Source organism: Gadus morhua, chromosome 19, assembly GCF_902167405.1.
Source record: "Gadus morhua chromosome 19, gadMor3.0, whole genome shotgun sequence".
Classification (NCBI taxonomy): Eukaryota; Metazoa; Chordata; class Actinopteri; order Gadiformes; family Gadidae; genus Gadus; species Gadus morhua.
In genome coordinates, this window is record NC_044066.1 from 17,362,199 (window position 1) to 17,382,365 (window position 20,167).

At 47.4% G+C, this 20,167-nt stretch overlaps 1 protein-coding gene across 3 annotated transcripts in view; it reads left to right on the forward strand.

The window, feature by feature from the left end:
• The first annotated feature begins 958 nt into the window (after window positions 1-958).
• The window catches only part of cacna2d1a (calcium channel, voltage-dependent, alpha 2/delta subunit 1a), a 92,803-nt gene continuing 73,594 nt past the window's right edge, over window positions 959-20,167 (forward strand). For all 3 annotated transcript variants that reach the window (XM_030341657.1, XM_030341658.1, XM_030341659.1), the window contains exons 1-3: window positions 959-1,438; window positions 15,691-15,772; window positions 18,422-18,538. In XM_030341657.1, the coding sequence (XP_030197517.1) occupies window positions 1,353-1,438; window positions 15,691-15,772; window positions 18,422-18,538 (285 nt within the window). In that variant the 5' untranslated portion in view covers window positions 959-1,352. The remainder of the gene's footprint in view (window positions 1,439-15,690; window positions 15,773-18,421; window positions 18,539-20,167) is intronic.

Genomic DNA, 20,167 nt, shown 5'->3' on the forward strand with positions numbered 1-20,167 from the left:
TGCTGCTCCTCCTCTTCCTCAGCGAGGAAGCCCATCATTGCAGACTATAGCATGTGTGTCTAAGTGGTCACTGCTCCATTATGGAAGTTTTGAGGTGTTTTTTACAGTTGTGTTTATACATGTTGTTTCTTAGATCTGCTAAAAAAGCAGTATTTTAACATTGAAAAGTTTGTGTGTATGTATGTATGCGTGTGTGTCTCTCTGTGTGATCCATTTACACCTTCGGCAATATAGCCTACATGCCATCAGCCCTTGACTTCTGGTTTATGGATGACCCAATGCTAATGAATGCCTTATATTTCTTTAAATATATTAACACAACAGCCCAGGGTAGTTTAAACTCTTAATAAAGTAAATCAAAACGTAACCTCTTGCCATAAATAAGATTATGACCATTACTTTTATGACTAGCTCATTCTGCCTTCAATTCAACATTTAATGTTACCGTCAAGGATGTGGTAATGCAATATGATGACTGTAAAGTCCAACGTAATCCAGTTGGAATATACTTTGAATTTGTATCCCTGGCTTGTGGACATAAGCGGTCTAAGGCCATGAGCACACTGGAATTGGTGTAGGATTACACACACACACACACACACACACACACACACACACACACACACACACACACACACACACACACACACACACACACACACACACACACACACACACACACACACACACACACTTATTATACGAGTTACAGTGAAAGCTGATATTTGCTGCGTGTGTGTTTGCGCGTATGTGTGTACATGTGTAGGTGGATGCATGTGTGCGTTTGAGTAGTGTGTGAGCGGTCTTCTCATGCACGCTCTGCCCAGTCTGGTGTTTGAGCTATCGAGAAGAGCGCCTTAAATGGAGAAAGAACCACGCGCAATTATCGTGCATAACCAAAGGGTGGGTGGGTACGGGAGCTTGGGTGTGTCGGGTGGAGAGGAGGCGGGGGGCTCGGCGGATACCGATCCGTGCGTGAGGTCACACAGCGCTGGTGAGCTTGGGGTGATCGGCGACGTGCCCTCCTCTCCTCTCTCCTTCCCCATTCGCCGCCGTCTGCGTGTCTACTGTAGGCTACAACGCGAGAGGCTACTGTCAAAGCGGTGGGGGGGAACCAGACATGTGCCTGCTGGTGAATTAAACAAGAGAAACGCGAACAAGCCGAGGTTTGTTTTCAAACTCGCCCACGATGGCGCTCACAGTGTTTGATTAAAAACGCCACAGCGCTCCGTTTGGTGTGCGGACTTTCTTTTTGCGGACTTGATTTACTTCGCCTTCTTATCTCCCTTTTGGATCGAGGTTTTTTTCGGGTTATTCTGCTTGTGAACACGCGGACAGGATTACGCATTACCATGGATACCTCCACTTTTTCCGTCAGCCTGTTACTCCTGGCCGCGATGGGGTCCGTCTCCGTGGGAGAGTTCCCGACAGAACAAATGTGAGTGCGCGGCCGCCTGTTGGCTTCTGACACTTGTGGGTTTAAACGTGCAGGCAGTAAGAGCCAGGCGCGCTGTTCTGGTTCCTGTGCGTCCTGTTTACTCCATTGAAATAATGAATGCTCTTTTTCAGATATGCTAAATAATTAAAATCAAGTCTTGGTAAGCCGTCGTGTGTCTTTATGTGAAATGTGTTTTAAACGGGTTGAAGTCGACCGACCTCGTGTTGAAAGAAGTGTAACTTGCGCCGGGCAACAGCATTGCTATATTTAAACGATCTAAGATTAGACAAATGGGCTCTAGTAGCATCTAGTAGGGCTGTCCTATGTGAGGCGATATGGATCCGAATGCTTTATACTTTATTTGACTTCTTCTGGTGCTTGCATATTAGACTACGAATTGATGGCATTTTAGAAGAAGTCTCATGAATGTATTTGTTGTCATCTGTGGCACGTGACTACATTATTCTTGGAGAGAAGAGACCAAATAGCTTACTTGTTGAATAACCGACTTATTGATCACCTTTTAATCGTGCAAATGTTTGAAATTATGTAAACCAAAGCTTCAATTGCTAATTAATTTGCCATATTTTTGTTCAGATGTTGTCAAATGCAATTATATACCACAATGTATCCATGACCCACGTATGCATCTGTGACCCTCTTTTGACTTTGGGTCCTTAATTAATGTAAAAATAACCTGAACTACAACTATTGTATAAAAAAAACACTACGAATGATTTGGCTTCAGATAATGTTCACTAATGAATACTAATGAGGTTACCCTTGATTCCACACCTCACCAGGCAACTGGCTGTGATTCCGGTGTGTCCGAAAGGGTTACCAGGTAAACTTGTTGTATTTTGGTCTTGAGAGAGACCAATAGAGAGAGAGAGAGAACCAGAGAGAGGGAGAGAGAGATGATGGCACTCAGCCTAATAGCCCCGGAGCGTGATGTCAGACTGATTGATTGAGAGACTGCTCCCTCCATATATTCCATCGCCACTAAGTGGATTGAGCCTTCTCGCCTGATTCAGATTCACACACAAACACACACACAAGCGCAATCAGTGACTGGCGTGTGACCCAGGCCCACACGCTTTCTCACACAAGTTCTCCTTGAAATGTCGTTCTGTGGCGTTTGGTTAGGTTAGCTGGGGGAGCTGCCTGGCGTGTCCATTAAGGATCGATGGATTTACAACCGCGTTGGCATCGGTCTTCGTGTCTTCCCTGTTGTCATCCTGTGTTTGGGTTCATCCCTCCCACACTGGGCTAAAGTCAATCCTCATCAACGGTTTGATCGTTGTGATCAAACTTTATCACCTAATAATAATCATTGCTGTTGATTGGAACTGAGCCCGGATGGCTGAGATGTCAGTGATAACGTAAACGTCTTCCTTTTTGTCCACCAGAGCCTTAGAATCGTTCATGCTAACATGTACTTTGTCGTCCTTTGAATGGTTTGTCCTATCAAGTGCATCAGAGTTGTGTTTTGAGATTGATGTTGAACGACAGGCTTCGTTTGTGACTCTGCAAGTTGAAAGTCAGTGAGAGGGAGCAGGGAGGCCAGGGGGACAGTAGTATGACCTGGTTTGATTCCCCTCCAGGGAAACGCTGCAGTAAGCACGGCCATGTCCAACTAGTCAGGCGGCCCATCTTTTGTGACTTAGTTGAAAATGCACTGGGTCACTGTATTCAAGGAGGATTCTCTTTGTACACGCATGCACACGCACACGCGCACACACACATACAGTCTCTTATGTTGTTCTCTGTTCAGCCTGCTTCTCGGGTCTGCCAGATGATTGACAGCATCCCATCTGAAATGCAAAGTGTGACGGCTTCGATCGCCCCTCCGAGGCACCTTGATGCATACACACCGAGAGAGGAGGCTTGAGAGCTGGAAGTGGTCGTGAAGATTGGCATGTGATGAGGATGTATCAATAAATAAAGGGAACCGTAATCCTTCTCGTGACCTTCTCTACATTTCGGTGTTTAAAGTGGTGATGTGAGATTGGTGTAAGCGTTTGACGAGGGTTGGTTAGTGCAGCGGTTCTCAAAGTGTGGGGCGCGCCCCGCTGGTGGGGGATAGAGACGTGACAGGTTGGGCGTGACAAACGGGAGGAAATTTCCCTAGCTGGGTTTACATGCACATTTCTGATCCGATTAGATTTCTAATCGGAATAGATCTATTCCTATCATGCAATCCGAATGTACGTTCGTGTGTCTCTCGCGCACAACCGTTATGTTGGACAGGACTTATATGATGTATGTAAGGGATAATGTTGTACAGAACGCCGGTCCTTATCGGGAAAATAAGCCCCGACAGGGCGAACCGGACCCCGACGCGAAGCTGAGGTGTCTTGCTTCGCCCTGAAGGTTATTATTTTGATAATGACCGGCGACGTTCTATACATTATCCCGCTTATTACACGGCTCCTTGCCAAAATGAAACAATATCTTCACACGGTGTGACTTTTTACAATTACCATTCATAGTGTGGATCAGCAGAGAAATAGTCCGCCAAAGACGTGGACGTCTCGCAGCAACCGGACACGCTGGGGTTTATAAGTTACCGGACTACTTACGGAGTGGGAAGGAAGACATGATTAAGGCAAAGAATCCACTTTCCTTGACAGCGGTCAAGTTCGGTGTGCATAAAAGTACAGACGGACCAATTGCGAACTACTGCAGCTGCTGATGCCATCTCTCTAAGTCAAAAAGTAGCCGCACCCACCCCAAACCAATCGGAATAAGTGTATACATGTCGATTATAGCAGACTACACCACCTCTTCTATTCCGCATGGAATTCTATTCCGATCAGAGAATTGTATTCCGATTGAGGCGTATATCTAATATTTTTTTATTCCGATTGAGCTGTTCTTCTTCTTCCAATCGGATCAGAAGTGTTCATGAAAACGCGGCTACTGAAAACTCCATATTTCTTATGGCAGGAGCGAAAGCTTGGAAGACATAGCAACAGTAACTAAGGGGGCGGGGCCTAGCGAAGGGTCAATTGTAACGTCATGACACAGCTGCACTTTTATATATTCTCTATTGTTGAACTTGCTGTTATTTGATGTTAATGAGTTAGAATTTAGATACAACATGATGTGACTTGATGTTACTTCAATACATTTGAAAATGTTAAGCTTGTATTTCATTAGCCTTGTGTTGGGGCGATGGGGGCAGGTGGGGCTTGAAAATTCCCCCTTGTCCAAAGTGGGGGACGACCGAAAAAGTTTGAGAACCACTGGGGTAGTGGTCGGGGCGGGGATTGGGATAACCAGCTGAAAGGTACCGGGTTCGATCCCCAATGTCCTTAGCCTTGCCTAAATGCATCCCTAAACAGGCAGGCTAACCCCTTACCTGCTCCCTAATGATCCCAGTATCGTACGTCGCTGTCCAAAGGCCCTTTTGGAAAGCAGTGCCTGCTAAATGACTGAATAGTAGTAAAGGGCCTAGTTTGTTCCACCACTCGCATCACTGCAACCATTTGGTGTTCCCGCCACAAACGTGTGTCTGAACGAGTTGTACAAACCCCACAGTGCAATACACTGTTGCACTGTGGTCCGATGCACATGCTTGGCTTTTCCCTCATGCATGATAGTGCCTGTGTTAATAGTTATGCAACATTATTCTAATGTCCGTCCTTCTTCCATTGCCACAATTAATGTGCCCTTAAATGTCCCCAACAAACAGACTGAGGAGCGTCCAACAGAAGGGCACGATGCAGTAGTGGTAAAGAAATGGAGTAAAATGGATGTGGTCAAACATAAGATGGCATAGGAGGTGTTGAGAAAAGTGCTTCTGAAGGTAAAGAGGGAAATGGCAAACTGCAAGGGGACTATTTGCAGTCGAATTGCAGCTATATATATCGCAATGTCACAACTGCAATATATTGTGCAGTTCTATTCATATCTCAGCTCATTAGACAGAGCGCTTTTACAGGCTTTTATTCCAACTACGGATATTAATCATCATAACATTATGACACCAGCCAGCCAATAGTCACTTATTAAATAAAAAAAAGCTACATTTTATTATTAATGCCTGGAAGGGATCACATTTTAATTGTAAATTCTATTTCCGTCATAAATCACTCGAACATTTTCCTATGTGTGCTGTGAGAGTCAGAGTGAAGTTTGATTGGATCAGGTTCGGGCGGGAGGGCTTGATCGTGGAGTGGAACGCGCCCTGGGATAAACCTGGAAGGATTCAGTCTAAGATTAATTTAAATGCTAATGCGCACAACAGTGTGTGTACTCCAAAGGTTCTCACTGTGGCTGCCCTCCGGCCGAGGGGGGGGGGTGTGTGTGCTCTGGCTGTCGGAGTCAATCAGCCGAGGTCCCGGCTCTCTTACACACGGAGCGTGAAGGTGTGAGGTCGCTACCCGGGGCTAACTTCTCGAGCCCAATCTCTCACTTTTTGGTTTCTCACATTGTGCTCCCTTTTTGTCGGTACTTTTCTCTCGACCCGTTCCACCACCTGCTCCCTCTCCTCCACTCCCCTCCCACCACAATTCATCTTTTTCTTCCGCTCCCTAAAGGGCCTATTTATGGTTCCACTCGAACGCAACGACACCGCAGACGCTTCGACGCGGGCGTGAACCTGTTTTGGTCCCGTGTCTGGTTTGAGTGAGCGGAACCAATCACAGCCCTCGCTGCTGCGTCGCCTCAACGGAAGGTTACAGTCTTCGGGAGGCGCACGTCAGGCCCTCGCGGTGGACGCGAGGACGTAAGGGGTCCGTAAACCCCCTTGCGTTGCCTCGACGTAGAACCATAATCAGCCCTTTGCTTCCTCCTGTCTATTTCCTCTTTCCATGCCTCCCACCCCTCCCCCCTTCTCCCCTCTCTGACCTGGCTATTTATAGGCTGAGGCCGAGGGGTGTGGAGGGGGGTTGCTTTTAGAAGTCCCCCTCCCGGGCCTGGCTTAGGGTACAAGACAGTAGAGGCTACTAATGGCGCCGGCCACTTGGACGTTTACTTGGGTTAAGCTCCTCCTTCCCGTTAAATGTCGTTCGTCAGCAGTTGTACCTCTAAGGCTTTGAGGTTAGTTGATGCTCTGCTGCCAAAGTTTGCTTTTAGCGGCAAGCTTTTAAGTATAGTTCCCAACGTTCCTTGAGGGAATTTGGTATTCCCTCTGCTCCCAAATGTACAACTGTCGGGGCTGGGGGGGGGGGGCTGGGAATGGGGGAGTAGGTTTGGATCCATCCCGGGGCACTGCACTACACTTCCCCTGGAATTTTCCATTGCGCCGTTGCCTTGGTAACGTTGGAAATGGCTAACAGCTGTTTGGTGTGTGTGTGTTCCCTTTCCAGTGCAGGAAGCACATCTGTATGTGTCACGGCAGAGCGGCGGTCGTGTAAATGAACGGGAGAGGCCGTTTGTTTGAAGCTCCCATTCGCTTTTTATTTGGCGGAACGTTAACGTTAATTCTGCTGAACATATAAAATATTTTGCATTCATTCAATCATTGCTCCCGTTGGCTACGATGGACGGGGAACACGTGATGCACAAGGTGTTGAAAGTCCCCCTCACCCCACCGCCGCACACCTCAACACCAACACTACAACAGGGTCTTGCAGTTGTGCGCTGGAAGTCAGATGCATCTCCTCCCACCTCCACCCAGCCTCCTCCCACCTCCACCCAGCCTCCTCTCACCACCACCCAGCCTCCTCCCACAACCACCCAGCCTCCTCTCACCTCCACCCAGCCTCCTCCCACCTCCACCCAGCCTCCTCCCACCTCCACCCAGCCTCCTCCCACCACCACCCAGCCTCCTCTCACCTCCACCCAGCCTCCTCCCACCACCAACCAGCCTCCTCTCACCTCCACCCAGCCTCCTCCCACCACCACCCAGCCTCCTCCCACCTCCACCCAGCCTCCTCCCACCTCCACCCAGCCTCCTCCCACCTCCACCCAGCCTCCTCCCACCTCCACCCAGCCTCCTCCCACCTCCACCCAGCCTCCTCCCACCTCCACCCAGCCTCCTCCCACCACCACCCAGCCTCCTCCCACCACCACCCAGCCTCCTCCCACCACCACCCAGCCTCCTCTCACCTCCACCCAGCCTCCTCCCACCACCACCCAGCCTCCTCCCACCACCACCCAGCCTCCTCCCACCTCCACCCAGCCTCCTCCCACCTCCACCCAGCCTCCTCCCACCTCCACCCAGCCTCCTCCCACCTCCACCCATCCTCCGTCACCAGCAGGAGCGTGGCAGCAGCAGCACGTTGGCACACAATCACAAGCAAGACCAGCTCTCCCATCGGCTCGCTAAGCTGAGAAAGGGATGTTTGTAGGATGGATTGACTCACTAATTGCGCTTGAATTGTAGTTGCATTTGAAAGAAAGCATTTTGAACAATTAATTAAAGCAAACAATAATTTAAATCGAATGTTGAATCGTCTTATTCATTCAATAACCAATGTGGCTTCTCTTTTGGCCTTGAGTAGGAAAATCCAAACAATGGTTTGGAGCTATGTCTAGAGGATTGGCCTTCTCGTGGCCTCCTCTCTAAGCGTGTGTTTCACTCACCGTCATGAGATGGACATGACAGGGTGAGTTCTGTGGCTGCTTGTGTGTGTCAAGATTGGCGTTAATTGGTTATTTTGGCCTCAGGGTTGGTTTATCTATTTATACCACTCTAATCAACTGTTGGGGTGTGTGTGTGTGTGTGTGTGTGTGTGTGTGTGTGTGTGTGTGTGTGTGTGTGTGTGTGTGTGTGTGTGTGTGTGTGTGTGTGTGTGTGTGTGTGTGTGTGTGTGTGCAGTCCAGCCTGTGCATTAACAGGACAGGGTCACACCACTACATCACATTGCACATCACACAAACTTTTCTTTTTCTTGGATCTGGGCGGAAAAACGAATCTGAGTAAATGTTCAAATTCAATTACTATATCACAGTTATGGTTTTAAACACATGGCAAAAATAACTGCTACCAGAGCTAAAGGAGCAGAGCGGGGGGGTCTGGCTCTGTTACCATAACACCCACTCAACAATAACACCACCTCGTCCTTTCTCGCACGGCTGATTGCGTGAATATGCGCACCTGTTGTGTTTCCCTGCCTCGAGTCGGGGCCATCACTTGTGTCTGCGTAGTTCAAATAAAACGTATTCGTACTAAGAAAACATATTCGAACGATACACACAATAGCTTACACATATCCACAGAGAACGATTGCCTTGCATTGCATCTTCTAGATGGGGAGATGTTGCTCACTGACGATGAGAGATGAGCCTCTACTGAAGACGAGAACAGGGTCAGAAGCAGCCGCTGCAGAGCGAGACGTCAAAACCACAAGTTCGACTCACGAGAGCGACTCAAATGATTGTCGAGTATCCTCACTAATTGCTGTTTGTTTGTGTTGTCATTCAGAAGTGGGCGATGATGCGCACACACACGCACGCACACAACAACCGCATCATGTTGCCTGAGTGGGATTGCCGAAATCTCTCCACACCTGCAGCTTCAACGCCAATTATATTCACAGCTAGATAAATATGTGCAGGCACCTGCGACGTCAGACGGTCGATACGGCCGAACGGCCGTTGGTCAGGCTGCAGTGATACAGTCCGCTGGGTGCCAGGTCGAACTCTCCGCTAAAAGCATTCAACACGACAACAAGATGAGCTCTGTTGTGTGCCACCCTTTCCCTGGGGAGTTGAGCGTTTCAACCCCAACCTGGCGTCGATGCTAAGCTATCTTAGCTGACAGATTACAGCTCTGTTTGATTTTCTAAGACACAGCTTTCTTTACGTACAAAACTAGATGCGTGTTTTATGGATCGAAAGCGCTGAACTCCTGTCTGTTTGCCCGCTATCATCTTGTGTTGACGGCTTAAGGCAGATGGGATGTGTGGCCCAGATCCCCTCTTGGCCAGGGACGTTCACAAAAGTGTGAACAGTGTTGGGATCAGGCTCAGGCTGAGGGTAGCAGTGTTGCATCAGAGTATTTGGAAGTGGTCAGAGTTGGCCGTAGAGGTGCAATCCTGGAGGTGAAAAGAGTTCTAGATGTGGTTGTTCATGGACCGCACATGAATTATTATGCCGTGGCATAATAAGTCGATCGCTTGGACTTGTCTTCAAGCCAATAGGAATTGAACGTCTACATGGATCTGAAAAGTAGATAACAGTTTTTCAGATTTCGACATTTCTCTAAACAGTCAATTTGAAATTGTGGCCACCGATTAATTAATTATTGTGAGGGTTTCTGATGCTTTGTTGATCATTCAATGTTTTGTTTGTTGAAGGAAACTATAAAGATTTGTAGATTTGCTTCCACAGGTGGCTCACCTTATCATCCCTGCTCTTTACAGTGATAGATGTGTGTGCTGACTCGATTTTGAGGCAGTCCCAGATGATACTGATACGACGGACCCTACAGCAACATACACCTGCTGTCTGGCTGCTAGAGCATCAAAATATCACAGTTACCATGACTCATTAACACTGAGCCGGGCAACAGTGAGTCAGCGATTTCAAACAAGTCCAAATGCGTGATGAACATGGCGGAATAAGCGTTCAATGTAGTGTGTGTGAGTGGCAAAATACCCTCTCTGAGACACTATAATAATGAGGCTCTTCAGAGCCAAGCAGGGGCAGTGTGAAAATACCCAGCTGAGGGCGAAAATTGTTCCACAGGAAGAATCGTCCACAATCGTCCTCGCCGTGGAGGATAATGAGACAGACATCAGATGTCTCGAAAGCCCGCAATTATAGCGTTATTGAGCTCAATCAGGGCAGGATATGGCCACGTTATCCACCAGAGTGCCCGTCCACAGCCAACGATGGAGGCTGGAGAAAAAGAAGGAAGTGAAAGGTGTTTTTTTCTGCATATATTTGTCTCTCCGTAATCATTCCTATTGTTTTATTTGCTAGAAAGAAAGAAAGGGTCCAAGTCTACATAATTTCTTATATAGGTTGCTGACATTAATAGGTTTAGATTAAAGCTGTTCTACTAAAACCCCTGCCAAAAAAGTAGATGTCGGCTTAAAAAGAGGGTCAATTAAAAGATAGACGGGTGAAGAATAACGACATTAGGTACGTAGATAAAAGGCCAGAGGAGGGACAGAGAGCCGCTGTTTGACCCCCGGTCACTCCTGAAGCCTCCAGCTATCCTCAAGTGGGGCAATTACCTCTGGGGCGCCAAACCTCCATGTCTCGTCTGTCGCCTTTTAATAGCGCCATCCCGCCCTTCCTCTCTTTCTGTATCCCTCCCTCTCTCTGCCTCTCCCCGTCCCTCCCTCCTCCTCTCCTCGCTCTCATCTCCCTCCCCTCCCATGTCTTCTCCCTCTCCCTCTTTGTCTCTGTGCCTCCCGCCCTCCGTTCCGACCATGCCTCCATCGCTCTTTCTCCTGAGACATCACAAGCCTTTCAATTACAGCTATTAGTGGAGCGGGGAGAAACCAAGTGTCTTCCAGAAGTTTCTTCATGGTGTTTAACCGGAAAGGAGACGCTCACAGGACGACGGGCTCTGGCGGCGGTCTCCCTGCTACGCTAACTCCCCTGGCAGCTTTAGCGGTATAAAGAGGTTCAATGTGGGCACACGGGCTGTCCTCAGTGTCAGAGCATAGGGGATGTTTACAAGGCTAAAGTGTGTTCAAGTGTAAAGCGGAGAGTTTGTTATGGAGCACTTGGTCGAGTCCGATCCTGAGTGCTAGCGACCGCGGCGCGTTGCGAGCTAGCACGCAGGGCCGAACGTTTCGGTGGTTCCACTTGTTGTGACACGGCTGAAATGCGCTTGGATCAATATTCCAGAGCTTTCCGTCTATTTCTGTCCGTTGACGTGAGGCCCAGGTATTTTCCTGTCTCCATCGATGGGCAAGGGGATTAGCCTACTCTGTCCCTGCACATCTTGTTTCTTTTCAAGCAAAAATGAGTTAATGCTTTAATATTTTTTTTAAATTGAAGCAAAATTAACAATCACTGCTACAAAAATATCGTACTAATATTATTCGGCAATGACGGGCAGATTGTCTCCACTGTGTCAGTGTGGCTATTCGGGTCTGTTTCATACCATTGCCTCACATTTATAATGTAAACATTTACCAATACCTGAGGGCCTATAAATAGAAGTAACCATACATTGACAACACTGGACACCCTGGACCGCTTAGCATCAATAAAGGGCACATCCACTAACAAGAGAAAAGGAAATATCTCCCTTTAATGTCACACTTTACCTTGGCCTCGGGGGGGGGGGGAGAGAAGTGGCGGATGTTACAGATAATAAAGAAAGAAAGTGGTCTCATTTCGTATTTCTGATTCAGATTGTATTTATTTATTCAGGGATTTGATCCGCATCGGTTGGTCTGCCTGCAGGGATCACACAGTCCTCTTAGTGTCTGCTACCAGTCTGTTTTTAATCACCCACTATTGTGTTTCTCGTTGGTTAAGTCACACACACATCATTGATATTCTGGTCTGTTGAGCCTCTCACCATTCTAGTTGGTTGGCTGAGGCACAAATGGGTCGTGTCAAATCTAAACATATTTATGGCGAGTGTCCAGATCAAGATGTGGCTCGATGGAGGAGCAGACACAGCTGCGCACAGGAGCGTTATTAGCAGATGATATATCGAGTTGATATGAAGAGCGTTGGGTCTGGTTTGGACTCTGGGCGGCTGGGATCTGGACAGAGGAGGGACAACGCCTGAAAAGGCCAAGCAATAATATTTTACTTGTAAAGGTCCAGTTGGTTATGATTTGTTTGATATACAGATGAAGAGCCTCACACTTTTTGTCCCCTTCTTAATCAAAGAAAAATCTTTCTCGAAAGGGCTAGATAATCACCACCAGATATAGTAGAGTTATATTGGCGTTGAAACCAATGGAAAGTGTCAGGACTTGAGTCCAGGCCGCTCTATTTGCACAACTCTTAATGTGCGACCTGTTCCGTTTGTTGATGTGCTTAGTGTGACACACCGCCGTGATCGGCCCATAATACACCTGGTAAATCGATGCCTTGTCATATGGTCCAGCACTCTAAATGATGGGTCATACCTTTGTATTATACTGCCGAATGACCCTCACACACACACACACACACACACACACACACACACACACACACACACACACACACACACACACACACACACACACACACACACACACACACACACACACACACACACACACACACACATAATAGACCTTCACAAACACACTACACTACACATTACATATTCATATGTAATGTCAGACTGGGGTCATATTTCGGTAATTACCTTAAGAGGTTGTTCTTAGGAGCTACGCCTTTTCTAGTGACCTCTGACCTGGGAAAACGTATGTTGACCCCTACACACACACACACAAACACAATGGTCAGACACTTTATTACCTCAAGAGTTTGAGCGTATGAGTGACACCTGTCCTGGTGACCTCTGACCCGCTCAACCTCAGGTCAAACCCATACACAGGCACACGCATGACAGCTGTCCTGGGGGGCATTTGGAGATGGATGGGGGGGCTAACCCAGCATCTTCTGCCCAGTGCCTGGGACCAAACGGGAATGCACATGGATGGAGACGTCCCATGTGCCTGATGTACAGTGTAGTCTGGGAATAGTTCTGGGAGTGGGCCACACATCCATATAGTCATCCCAGCAAGAGCCTCTATTTATATGATCTCATCTGATCTGAATGACTCACACATCGAGAGCAGCAGCCACTGTGATCACGCTACTTAGCGGCCCAGTATGACTATGTTAGGAGGCTCCGGGAAGGGGATGTTTGATGAACACTTTCTTTCATATCGTGTTCTAGATCCCCTGAAACCTCATCTACTCCCCTTTTGATTAGGCGTTGGTAGGACGTCTGAACTTTTGAGTCCACCGAAATTTAATCAACGCTGTAGAAATATCTGAGCTGCTGACCTTCCATAACGAAACAACGCATCATTGAGTTGGTATGAATGATACCGATAGTTAAAAGCAGAAAAGCGAGTGGCAGAGAACTAGGACAGTCTAGTTATGGGGTGTTTTGAAGGTTTTGGGTTTGAACTCCTATTACCGCAGTCTGTCCACGTTTCATCTTTGAGCTTCAGGTCCAACATCACCAAATTCACTCGTTCACTTTGGATACAAGATAAATAGTAGAAGTGAAGCAGTGATGTTGCCTCCAGGCTCGGGTTCATTTGGACTCCACTCATTCCCAGCTTGCTGTTGGAAAGCTGCTGCCGTCCAGAACCTCTGCCCGGGTCACCAGCCCTTTTTGGGGGCTTCATAACTGCTCCCTTTCTTCCTTCCTTCCTTCCTTGCTTCCTTCCTTCCTTCCTTCCAGTTTAGCCCTGCTAGCTAGCTAGTGAGTGAAGGAGGGAGAGAGAGCAGTTGGGGTAGAAGGTTGGGGGGAGAGAGAGATGGAGGGAGCTAGAGAAAGACAGGAGCAACGGAGAGAGAGACCCCTGAGTGAAAGGGGGGAGAGAGAGAGACAGAGCACAGGAGAGGGAGGGAGGGAGGGAGGGAGCAGTGCTGAGACGGGACACGGCATAATGTTATCTCACTTTTCCACCTCCTTGATCCAAGTTTCCATTCTCTCACAAAGATGTTTTGTGTGTGTGTGTGTGTGTGTGTGTGTGTGTGTGTGTGTGTGTGTGTGTGTGTGTGTGTGTGTGTGTGTGTGTGTGTGTGTTAATGTATGTGTTTGTACCCCAGTCCAAATGTTGTTCAAGGCCACTGTGTTGTAGTCAGTATGACACTTGGTTCAAGCTGCCACAGGCCATCCAGAGGTCTTCCACATGGTTCAGTCCAATTCTTCCTCGCCTGTCCCCAGCTAAGCCGCCTCCTCCCATCTCCTCCCTACAGACAGCCCGATCAATCAGGGTTGCGTAATAAACGAGGGAAACAATTATGTACACCTCGTGCAACCCCTTGCATCCTTTATGTGATGTAATTAACATCACGCTGTGTGATGAAGTGACACACGTTTTTTCATTGAGTAACAGGTATTTCACCCATGTGTAGGGAGGAGTTGACTATCATCAAGCTGTAAAAATGAAATCCCTATGTGTCATGGAACCGTCAGCCCTATTTGACACACGCAGGAACGGCATGCAGAAACATCCCCGGCCTATTTCACTACGCACGCACGCGCGCACGCACGCGCGCACGCACGCGCGCACGCACGCACGCGCGCACACACACACACACACTCCCAATCCTCTCTCTCATTGAACACCTGTTGCTGTAACTCGTCACCCTTAAGGACCAATGGACTCGTTTTGACCTAATGACAAGCATTGAACTCGACACACACACACACACACACACACACACACACACACACACACACACACACACACACACACACACACACACACACACACACACACACACACACACACACACACACACACACACACACAGAACATCCCCTAGCCCTCAACTTGACCCAGCTGGCTTCAGGCGCTAGCATTAACATAGCGGCTAAGAACGTCCCTGAGGACGCTGCTGACGGCTCTGACGTACGTCAGCCTATGCACCCCGGTGTCTTCAGCTTTGTGCGTGTACTCGTGTGTGATTTATAAGAGTGTGTTTTTTTTTCGCATGCCGGTAAACGGGAGCAAGTGGTGGGGCGGAAACGGGCTGACTGCACACAGACAGTGGGTAGCGCTATATCCACCTTCTGCCACCAGGCATCGGCCCCTTTTAAAAGAAGGCTAAATATACACACTCGCATGCTCTGTCACCCCTTCCTGGTGCCCCTTCCTCACATTACACCCACTTTTTCTAAATAAGACAACATAGCCAGGTTTGCCAAAGTGCCCCGGGGCAGTCCTGAGGCTTGGGGCGGTGAAATCCCTCCGTGGTAGGGGGGGGGGGTAATTTTCTTTATGGAACTTGTCATTTATATTTTATAGGCCGCAGTGACCAGGTTTGGCTCGGGGGTGATGTGATGAGAGTATAGGAGGGTGTAGACGGGCCACGCTCTGATGTTGTTGTGTTTTAAGAGGATGGTTAAAGGATATAGCTTACATGAGCAGTAGAATAGTTTAGCATTTTAATTTTTTAACGTTGTTGAAATCGTACGCACACACACAAACGAGCACACGCACACAAACGGACTAAAATCACCGACCACAGATAACAAATGCTGTGTTCAAACGTATACTTTGGTAAAGTTATTGACTTAATTTAAATACGATTAAAAAGAGATTTATGTAATGCTTTTGAGGTTGTCATTTATATTGCTATGCATATAGATTAATAGTTGGTTGTTTGGCTGATCCAATTATGTGTGTGTTTGTTCTTCTCAGGATCAAAGAATGGGCGGACCAGATGCAGAAGGACCTGATCTCATTAACGGACACAGCCAGCGGCATGGACAGCCTAATAGAGGTAAATATAATCATCTCTCCCTCCATTGCTATATCGGCCTCTCTTTCTATCTATATATATATATCTCGTCCTCTCTCGCTGGTCTGGTGCTGTCTCTCTGACTGTCTCTTGCTCTCTCTCATTCACTCACTCACTTGCTCGCTCGCTCACTCACTCACTCACTCACTCACTCACTCACTCACTCACTCACTCACTCACTCACTCACTCACTCACTCACTCACTCACTCACTCACTCACTCACTCACTCACTTGTTCATGTACACTCGCATGTTCTTGAACACACCCAAAGGCATGGATAATTCATTGCAATTGAGTCTATTTTTTAATATATTTGTGTATAAATATATATTAGTGCTGTCAAGCGATTAAAATATTTAATCGCAATTAATCGCATTAACGCCATAGTTAACTCACGATATCGCATTTTTTTTTCTATGCTAAATATCCCTTGATTTCTTTGTCCCATTAATTGTTCTCATTTTAATGCTCTTATCAACATGGAGAAGGGCATCGGCTTGCTTTGAGCAAAGGTTTTTTTATTGATAACAACATTGGCATATACTGATCAAACCAGGACGATACAAAAAAAACGCCTATAGTGCAATTAAACGATGAACATACAAACATACTGCCTTGAACATAGCAGTCAGACTACTGCTTCTTTGTTTTGAGCCAAAAAAAAAAGTTTTAAATAAATTGCGTTAATCGCGCGATAAAAATATTAACTCTGTTAAAATTGGTTTGCGTTAACACCGTTAACGCGTTTAACTGACAGCACTAATATATATATATATATATATATATATATATATATATATATATATATATATATATGTGTATGTATGTGGATGTATGTGGATGTGTATGTGTATATGACCTGCCTGCGTCAGGACATAATCTGGTTGAATACTCACTGCCTTTGCATTACTACTAAGTATTATTTGCATTATTACTGAGTAGTATCTACTGCTTGTGCCCATCCATCAACACGGCCCGCGCCCAGTCAGTGGTCTGCAGTACAGCAGCATCCTCCCATTACAACCTATACATATTAGTGTCAAACTGTACACACACACACACACACACACACACACACACACACACACACACACACACACACACACACACACACACACACACACACACACACACACACACACACACACACACAGACTTACCCTTCGCACGCTGACTGACCGACACCTAGACACACACGTACACACACACACACACACCGAGGTGGACCCCTGCAGTGCAATATGAGACGCTCCCGACGTATATGGGTTCTGAGTGATGTGTTCCTGGTTCTCTCCTTCCTGTGTCTTCTCACGAAACATGCGGGCACTCAGCCATCACAGAGAGGTCATTATACGACATTAGGAAACGCATCTCTCATTTTGACGTGACGCGCCTAAAAATACCGTCATGGGCACTGTAGTTTGAAGCCTGTACCGCTTTTTATGTGATCTACACATGCAAGGATCAGTATTCATACCTCTCGATGCAGTTTATACTCATACAGCAGCATATTACTTTCAAACGCCCAAATACAAATGTAAACGTTTGGATAAGAACGATCCATTGACATTGCATTTCCATAATACCTCTAAATCTACAGATTTAATAAAGTGCCTATGATGGCAAGATTAGATGCATTGCGTACTATTGTCTTATCGTCTTTATTATAGCTTTATCGTCTTTACTATAGTATGTCCAATGCCACAGAAAACCTTGCGCACAGCCGTAACTTGGCCTCTTCCCGCTCAAAACGGATGTCCTTTAAAATGCATTTCTTTTATTTGTATGTAAGCTTTATTTAACCAGGAGAGTCCCATTGAGATTAAAAACCTATTTTTCAAGGGAGTCCTGGCCAAGAGGCCGCAAAAGAGGCAGCAAAAGTCACACAGTTACAACACACATACAGCAATTCAAACCCTGAAAAACAGTTACGAGTAAAGGCGGTCGTCTCAAGTGCTCTCAGCCTGGGGTTAAAACGGGCAGCACACATGTGCCTGGCGCCAGCCCAGACTCTGAGCTCACTGGGCGCGCTGCTTAAGGTCATGGGGGGTCCTCCCAATAACCAACAACATGCTTTGAACATCGCTCTGCACCTTAACGTGGCGGCATAACCCCGGAGCTCGTGCGCTTCGCTGCCGACCACGTGCACACGAGTGCTCTGCGCTCCGACGCCTGACAGCTCGGACAGCCCCGCCGGGCCCTCGGGCCGCCAAATAATTGGCTTTTTGTGTTTCTTATGGCCGCGGCGTAGCGTAGAGGAGAGTAAACACAACAGTCAGTGGTCCGGGTTACGTAAGCTGACCCAGAGTTCCCCTCTGCAGGCACACACAGGGTGTAGCTTTACGATGGTTTCCTCATGAAACCATGACGCCCAGTGAAGGATGCGTTCCGTCCACCGCCAAAACCACTCGATTAACCCGCACATGTTTAGCACTTTCTTTTTTTTTATTCACTATTTCTTACGTTTCTATTTTTCATGTATCACATGTATTTTTTTATATACCATGTCATTTTTTAGCAGGTTTAAGGTCATTTAAAGCCCACACACTGTTGTTCTGCGGACATGGGTTGGAGTCCTGTGAGGTTGACCTCTGACCTGTGTGTTTCTGTCCCTGATTCCCCCCCTCCAGAGTTACCACAACCACAGAGATCGCTTCAAGGTGGAGTCCAACAGCCCCACCGATCTGGTTGCCAAGGCAGCGGAGAACATCGAGAAGCTGCTGTTAACGCGCTCCCAGGCGCTAAAGGTAGATCCGTTGTCGAGGCGCTACAATCAGAAGGGCTGGGCATTGATTGACATGTGGTTGTTTTATGTGTCTTGCTTAAATCTGATTTTGCTCTAAGCCATGTGATCTAAAGCTTGTGATTGATTCTTTGATTGGAGCCAACAAATCTAAATTTTTGTTCATTTTAACCACGGACCTCAGTTACATTTTTCCTATATTTTCTAAAGGAAAGAGATTGGATAGTCTATTGGGATTCAGCCTTATGGTTTTGCCATAGAACCGCATTTCCTTTGTATTTAAAGCACAATCGTAGAATAGGGTAAGCTATTGCTTTCTATGTCACGGATTTGAGCTAGTTTTTTTAAGGTTTGCATTATAAATGTATTTATGTTTTGGGTATGGTGAAGGTTTTTTTGTAGTTAACCACAGGCTAGGATCATGGAAAGCTCATCTCATTCAGCCTCCATTGTGAGGTGAAGCGTTTTGTATTAACTACAGCGCAGGATCATTGAAAGCCGATCTCGTTCAGTCTCTATTGTCAGCGACAGAATGCTCGTGGGCGGTCTGCCGTCCATTGCTTTGTGTTGAGGTTTTCCAGGATGGGGAATCGTCGAAGGCCTCAGCCCTGACCCTCAGAATGTGCAGACCGTACTCTGCCTTGCCTCATTTCATCACAGCAACTCCAGTTGCATTACTTCAGCCCATACTGGAAGCCTTCTGCCATTACTGGTCTGTTGTTTGTTTAACCTGCAACCTCTGAAGTCTGTTCAGTGCCGAGCTGTGATTAATTAGTCTATATCTATAGTTCAGTGGGCTCCAAAATAAAATCATTTCTTCACAGATCAAATATCATTATTGAGCCGCTTTTGCTGGCATCATGGCAACATTTCTCAGAATCATGCTCCATTAGCACATCAACAATTAAGGGTGATCTCACACACACACACACACACACACACACACACACACACACACACACGCACACGCGCGCGTGCGCACCCGGCTAACCCAGTTAAGGGGGGGCTCTTCCGGCATTCCTACTCTCCATCGATCCGACTCCTTGGTGCGGAGGAATATCGGATGGTGCCCCTGACGTCACGTTACCATAGTTACCTGTTTTCTTCCTGTAAATGAAGACGTCACCATGGCCCAGTGTGTTGTTTTGGTTTTGGTTTCTGCCAATGGGTGATTGAATACGACGATCAGGATTCCGGCTTCCTACTCGGGAGGGATGGCGAGAAGGCGTTTGGCAGCCGGGGGGCTGGTGGAAAAGAGCGGTCCCGATGTTCACACGTTGGCTCTGCACCCTGCGGTGCCCCCCCCCCCCCACCCCCCCCCCCCCCCCCCCCCCCCCCGCGCCCCTCGTCGGGAGCGCGCAGCCGGGGCGGGGAAGGCTTCGCTCGCTGCTACGAGGGAGTGAAAGCGAGGCGGGCAACAGATGTATACAATGTATGCGTTATTGGTGGGCACCGTTATGATTATGTCATATTATGTAAATGTGTGGTCGGTGGTCATTTGTGGATTCCCTGAGTGACTGGATGAGATGAACGGGACCGCACAGAGTAAACGGATCGGTTATGGCCGGGACCCAAGCCTCACTGCATTGGTTCTGACCCTGTTCACTCGCTTCTAGTTTACAGAAGCAAAGAT